Consider the following 7655-nt stretch of genomic DNA (forward strand, 5'->3'; position numbering starts at 1 on the left):
ACCGGGAGAGGCACGACACGGGGACTCCGGGAGGGAGGAAGGGCTAGCGTTGTCCTGGTAACCATAAAGAGGGGACACAGACACATATCATTATGGATGCTGATGTCACCGCTGTCATGAAGTGCTTTACTGAAGCCCAGACCCAGATAGAGCAAGCTGTATGCTAGACCAGACCAAGCTGTACCATCTGGTGTTCTGATCTGGAGAGACTCTTCTCTGCCTCGTCAGCATCAGGATGTTGTTGAGGCTCCCCAGAGGATCCATAATAGTCATGTCTCTCTCCTGTGTGAACAAGAACATCAAACAGATGTCTTAGACGAGGCATTAATATCTCTAAACAGGGCCTAAAATGCAAATGTTAAAGGGTTGTTCCACGAAATGGGTGCCTTTTGCCTCCCTTTGATATTTTAAGTGTAAATTATGCTCCAATATTGCATTTTAAAAGCCTGTTATACTAGATGAGATGCACTTTAAATGTAGACCACGTGGATAATTTAATACATCTAATTTAAAAGACCCCAAAATATATGTACCAAAGGCAGATCGACCCTTTAAGAATTCCTACAGTACTGAACAACATATTCAAGTGTAGAACTTCAGTAGAATGCCCCTTTAAAAACACACATTAGTTCAACAACGGCATAGTTTGTGTCCCTGTTGAAGACAGTACTCACTGGTGTTAATCTGATATTCTGTCTCCTCCTCTTTCACTCTCAAAACGTCTTCCTTCTTCACCTCTACTGCGATAGCATCCTCTTCCTCTCTATAAGGTTCTTCCACTGTTTCCTCAATAACATCATCTTCTTCTTTCACGACAATGTTCAGTCCCAAAGCTTCATTCTGCATACAGCAGGCCTCCTCTTCTTTAGCAGGGGAGGAGTAGTTTAGTGAACTCATGGTCCGGGATGTTAGAATTAGCGACTAGCCTAGTGCTAGTAAGGTAGCATTAGCGGCTAGGCTCAGTATCAATGTTTAACAACTTTGCAAATTGAACAAGCAAATTACGTTAAAGTTAACCAGTTGATACGTCAAATGAACTGCGTTTACAACACTGAGATTAGCTAATGTACATTAACATGGTCTAAAGCGTCAATATTTCAGTTTTAGGTTGGCTAGCAAGCTATCGAAGTGGTTGAAAGAGTTGACGCTTTGTTGTTCCTGAAGAAGCGTCCCGTCCAGTCCATTACACGTCACGCAAGAAGCATCACCTGAAAGACGCCCATCGCCATCTGCTGGCTGGAGTGGGTAACGCAGTTTGGAAACCATGGTTACTACACTTCTGTATTGGAAAGAACGTTATAATAATTTAACAATAAGCTGATATAATTTCTCTTACGTCTTACAAATAATACGTTTCTGTACACAGACGTAGCAGCTCAATATGAATATGTAGATGATGAATAAATACTTCCATGAATAGGTAGTGTGTTAATACACATTTTCTCTTAATTTTTCACATTCGTTTTTATCTACATGTGACCATACTATTCCCTTAAAGCCACGCTCTATAAAATACAAATAATCCTGTAAACAACAGAACAAATGCATCACATGCAAATAGAACGTGATAATCTGTGGTGCTTTACACTGAGTCTACAAAACATTAAGAACACCTGCTCCTTCCATGACATAAACTGACCAGGTGAATCCAGGCTAAAGCTATGATCCCTTATTGATGCCACTATATAAATCCACTTCAGTCAGTGTAGATGAAGGGGAGGAGATGGCTTAAATAAGGATTTTTAAGCCTTGAGACATATGAGACATGGATTGTGTATGTGTGCCATTCAGAGGGTGAATGGGGAAGACAAAATAGTTAAGAGCCTTTGAACAGAGTATGATAGTAGGTCCCAGGCGCAGGTTTGTGTCAAGAACTGCAACGCTGCTGGGTTTTTCCAGCTTCCCATGTGATTTGTTTTCTCATGAGCATGGCCTTATTTCTACTACAGCATATTGGATGACTTTCATTCATATTCCATTCACCCTGTTCAATGTAACAGCAACAGGTTTAGGCTACTATATGATACTAGAATTTTCCCTATACCCATCATAAGATTGCTACAACCTAGCCTATGAATGGAAGTTTAGAATGTACAGTGCCTTGCGAAAGTATTCGGCCCCCTTGAACTTTTGCGACCTTTTGCCACATTTCAGGCTTCAAACATAAAGATATAAAACTGTATTTTTTTTGTGAAGAATCAACAACAAGTGGGACTCAATCATGAAGTGGAACGACATTCATTGGATATTTCAAACTTTTTTAACAAATCAAAAACTGAAAAATTGGGCGTGCAAAATTATTAAGCCTGCACGAAACACAGACCTTATCTGAAGTGGATCAAGACATTCTCTATGGAAGACATGAACAGAGGTGGTTTAAGCCTGAACGAAACACAGACCTTATCTGAAGTAGATCAAGACATTCTCCATGGAAGACATGAACAGAGGTGGTTTAAGCCTGAACGAAACACAGACCTTATCTGAAGTGGATCAAGACATTCTCCATGGAAGACATGAACAGAGGTGGTTTAAGCCTGAACGAAACACAGACCTTATCTGAAGTGGATCAAGACATTCTCCATGGAAGACATGAACAGAGGTGGTTTAAGCCTGAACGAAACACAGACCTTATCTGAAGTAGATCAAGACATTCTCCATGGAAGACATGGAACAGAGGTGGTTTAAGCCTGAACGAAACACAGACCTTATCTGAAGTGGATCAAGACATTCTCCATGGAAGACATGAACAGAGGTGGTTTAAGCCTGAACGAAACACAGACCTTATCTGAAGTAGATCAAGACATTCTCCATGGAAGACATGGAACAGAGGTGGTTTAAGCCTGAACGAAACACAGACCTTATCTGAAGTGGATCAAGACATTCTCCATGGAAGACATGAACAGAGGTGGTTTAAGCCTGAACGAAACACAGACCTTATCTGAAGTGGATCAAGACATTCTCCATGGAAGACATGAACAGAGGTGGTTTAAGCCTGAACGAAACACAGACCTTATCTGAAGTGGATCAAGACATTCTCCATGGAAGACATGGAACAGAGGTGGTTTAAGCCTGCACGAAACACAGACCTTATCTGAAGTGGATCAAGACATTCTCCATGGAAGACATGGACAGAGGTGGTTTAAGCCTGAACGAAACACAGACCTTATCTGAAGTGGATCAAGACATTCTCCATGGAAGACATGAACAGAGGTGGTTTAAGCCTGAACGAAACACAGACCTTATCTGAAGTGGATCAAGACATTCTCCATGGAAGACATGAACAGAGGTGGTTTAAGCCTGAACGAAACACAGACCTTATCTGAAGTGGATCAAGACATTCTCCATGGAAGACATGAACAGAGGTGGTTTAAGCCTGAACGAAACACAGACCTTATCTGAAGTAGATCAAGACATTCTCCATGGAAGACATGGAACAGAGGTGGTTTAAGCCTGAACGAAACACAGACCTTATCTGAAGTGGATCAAGACATTCTCCATGGAAGACATGAACAGAGGTGGTTTAAGCCTGAACGAAACACAGACCTTATCTGAAGTGGATCAAGACATTCTCCATGGAAGACATGAACAGAGGTGGTTTAAGCCTGAACGAAACACAGACCTTATCTGAAGTGGATCAAGACATTCTCCATGGAAGACATGGAACAGAGGTGGTTTAAGCCTGCACGAAACACAGACCTTATCTGAAGTGGATCAAGACATTCTCCATGGAAGACATGGACAGAGGTGGTTTAAGCCTGAACGAAACACAGACCTTATCTGAAGTGGATCAAGACATTCTCCATGGAAGACATGAACAGAGGTGGTTTAAGCCTGAACGAAACACAGACCTTATCTGAAGTGGATCAAGACATTCTCCATGGAAGACATGAACAGAGGTGGTTTAAGCCTGAACGAAACACAGACCTTATCTGAAGTGGATCAAGACATTCTCCATGGAAGACATGAACAGAGGTGGTTTAAGCCTGAACGAAACACAGACCTTATCTGAAGTAGATCAAGACATTCTCCATGGAAGACATGAACAGAGGTGGTTTAAGCCTGAACGAAACACAGACCTTATCTGAAGTAGATCAAGCCATTCTCCATGGAAGACATGAACGGTGTAAAATAACAAAGGAACCCCTTCCAAGTTACATAAAGTTGAAATAAATAAATAAAGTTCAGCCGCAAGTTATTACAGGAATTATAACGCGTCGACTATTTCTCTCTAAACCACATACCTTTGACTATTACGAGCCTGCTGCTGCCTACCACCCCTCAGTCAGACTGCTCTATCAAATATCAAATCACAGACTTAACTATAATAAAGACACCCGAAATACGAGCCTTAGGTCAAATCCGTAAACTATCACCTCGAAATCAAAACGTTTATTCCGTTCCGTGTTTTATCTGACGGGTGGCATCCATAATACTGGCAAATTAGTTTGCAAAGAGCCAGGCGGCCCAAACTGTTGCATATATCCTGACTCTGCGTGCACTGAACGCAAGTGACACAATTTAACCTGGTTAATATTGCCTGCTAACCTGGATTTCTATTAGCTAAATATGCAGTTTTAAAAATATATACTTGCATATTGATTTTAAGAAAGGAATTGATGTTTATGGTTAAGTACACATTGGAGCAACGACAGTCGTTGATTGATTGTTTTTTATAAGATAAGTTTAATGCTAGCAAGCAACTTACCTTGGCTTCCTGTCGTGGAAGATTCAGAATTTGTTGGTAACATATGTAAGATGTTTTATATTCATCAAATGTGTGTAAGTTACTTCTCATCAGAATGGTATTTTTGTATAATACTGTGGCGAGGTTGCAGTTATCTGTTCTATGTCAAGACTAAGTTGCATGGGCCGCTGAGAGGGGAGAGGTCAAAGTGTCATCATGTGTAAACATATCTTTTACTCCCTACCTTTCCCAGTGGGGAAAGGAGGGTGGCAGTGTCTGGAATCATTCTATGCTCCCTCTAATGTTGTTTCTATCTTAACCTATAGCCTCATTCTCCTCTCCGTGAGCTTGTCCAGGATTGGTTGTATTTAGAATTGGTTGTATCTAAATGACAATTTGATATATGCCTGTTGATATGGAGGGTTGGTTTATGGTTCTGGGGTTTGAGTAAGGAGACAAAGCTGAACGATTTATTATGTCTATGCTGTCTTATCCTGTGTGTGTGTCTTTACTATAAAGGACCTCATTTACAATGTGGAAGGGGCTCTCAGAGAATTCATGGTTAGACACTGAATCGATCTGAGAGTCACAGGGTTGTGATAGAGCTCATATAATTAAAGACGGACTTTTATAACTAACTCTGACTTGTGTTGTGGTTTGCTCCCATGATTTGGTAAATAGAGGAAATTTCCACGACACTCCTCGTGGAGTGCAATGTCATCAGGTAGTTAGAGTGATGGACTAGTTAACAGTAAGGTTGCAAGATTGGATCCCCCGAGCTGCCCCTGAACGAGGCAGAACGTTCCTAGGCCGTCATTGAAAATAAAAATGCGTTCGTATCTGACTTGCCTAGTTAAATAAAGGTGTAAATAAAAAAAGAATAATAATAAAAAAATTGGCGCCCAAAAATGCCGATTTCCGATTGTTATGAAAACTTGAAATCGGCCCTAATTAATCGTCCATTCCGATTAATCGGTCGACCTCTAATTAACATTTTCCATTACAGAGTCTGTGAACATTTTCATTTCATTAAATCATCAGTGGGCCAAAAATGCAAATGTCAACAATGGAACAAATGCATCACATCCAAATATAACTTGATTATCTGTAGTGCTGGAGGAATGACACCCAGACAAACACACACAAAGAGTTTAAGAAATGATCATTTAAACACAGGGAATCTGATCTACTCTATATTCAAACTGACATAATGTCACGAGAATCTTTATCCCAACCATCACTATAGCTTTGACCAATTCCCAGAGGTTTGTAAGAAAAGGTTAAAAGGTTAATGAATAATTAGACAAAGCCCCCAGTCTGCAATAGGCTAGTTCTTTATTCAGAAAACGTTCTGAAAATCCTACAAGCACATAGCCTTTCATACCTCACATTTGGTCATACCATCTACCATACCCCTTATGAATGCCCCTCTTCTCTAACGCTGTCAATGCTATTTACAAGTCTACTCCAACACATTACATTGGTCATACCATCTACCATACCCCTTATAAATGCCCCTCTTCTCTAACGCTGTCAATGCTATTTACAAGTCTACTCCAACACATTACATTACATTATCATATTCTCCGTAACATGTTACATAATCGTCTGCAAGACTAACAGTTTCTCCCCTCCCTGGGTGGGGAGACCTCCTTCCTGTTATCAGTTTCACAGTTGTCTGCAAGCCTAACAGTTTCTCCCCTCCCTGGGTGGGGAGACCTCCTTCCTGTTATCAGTTTCACAGTTGTCTGCAAGCCTAACAGTTTCTCCCCTCCCTGGGTGGGGAGACCCCTTCCTGTTATCAGTTTCACAGTTGTCACAAGTTGTCTGTTGACAGTTCCTCTTTTCGTTGAATGTCTCACTTAAATGGCTAAATAGTAAAGTCTTGTCTTTTAGAGAATTATAGTCTTGTAATTCTAATACATTTCCTTTCAGGGTGGAATATTTTAGTCATTACCATAAACATATAAATTCCTTTATCACATACTCAATATTCAATTCATGTATATGTTTGTTTGAATATACGTTGTACCATTTAATTTCATAACAACAAGTAAACACATTCTCAGTCAACGATATACAACCATGGGAGCACCGTGTATGTTCTCTGATGAATTTTAAGTCAATGTGATGTAAAATATCAATATACACGCTAGGAGAAGTAATTATTCTCTCCTGTGTGGATTCGCACATGATGTTTAAGTGACTGTGATGTGTAACATGTCTTCCCACAGTCTGAGCATTTGTAAGGCTTCTCCCCTGTGTGCAGTCTCATGTGTTCTTTCAGGCTTCTTAAATGGGTAAACCGCTTTGCACACTGGGCGCATTGGTAAGGCTTCTCCCCTGTGTGCAGTCTCATGTGTTCTTTCAGGCTTCTTAAATGGGTAAACCGCTTTGCACACTGGGAGCAGTGGTAAGGCTTCTCCCCTGTATGTATTCGCACATGAGCTTTCAGGCCAAAACGCTTTCCACACTTGGAGCAGCGGTAAGGCTTCTTCCCTGTGTGTATTCGCTCATGAGCTTTGAGGGTGTCTATCCGCTTAAAACTCTTTCCACACTGGGAGCAATGGCGTGGCTTTTCTCCTGTGTACACCCTCTCATGTCTTTTCAAGCTAACTAACTGGCTAAATCTCATCCCACAATGGGAGCAGAGGTGACGTTTTGCTATTTTGGAGTAAGGCTTCTCCCCAGTGTGTGTCCTCTCATGTCTTTTCAGGCTTCCGAACTTGGTAAAACTATTTCCAATCTGGGAGCAGAGGTGTCGTCGTGCTGGTTTGGATGGCTTTGGTTCCTCCAAGATTGGTTTTCCTCCTGCCAAAGACAGTGTTGATTTTAAGAGAGACCAGAATGAAATCTCCCCATGATAAAACTGCCTTGCTGTGAGGTTTAATACAAATCAGATCCCTCAACCTGAGGCCAGTTTTCAAACATTTAATTATTTAAAACAATCTTTGTGTGATTCTAAAACAAA

General features: G+C 40.9%; 1 protein-coding gene across 1 annotated transcript; it reads right to left on the reverse strand.

Moving 5' to 3' along the window:
* Window positions 1–6836: 6836 nt before the first annotated feature.
* Window positions 6837–7319, reverse strand: LOC118947710 (zinc finger protein 883-like). The gene has a single exon (XM_036972709.1). The coding sequence runs from the start codon at window positions 7317–7319 to the stop codon at window positions 6837–6839; it is 483 nt and encodes a 160-aa protein (XP_036828604.1).
* Window positions 7320–7655: the final 336 nt, after the last annotated feature.

Source organism: Oncorhynchus mykiss, unplaced genomic scaffold (assembly GCF_013265735.2).
Source record: "Oncorhynchus mykiss isolate Arlee unplaced genomic scaffold, USDA_OmykA_1.1 un_scaffold_190, whole genome shotgun sequence".
In the NCBI taxonomy this organism is placed as follows: domain Eukaryota; kingdom Metazoa; phylum Chordata; class Actinopteri; order Salmoniformes; family Salmonidae; genus Oncorhynchus; species Oncorhynchus mykiss.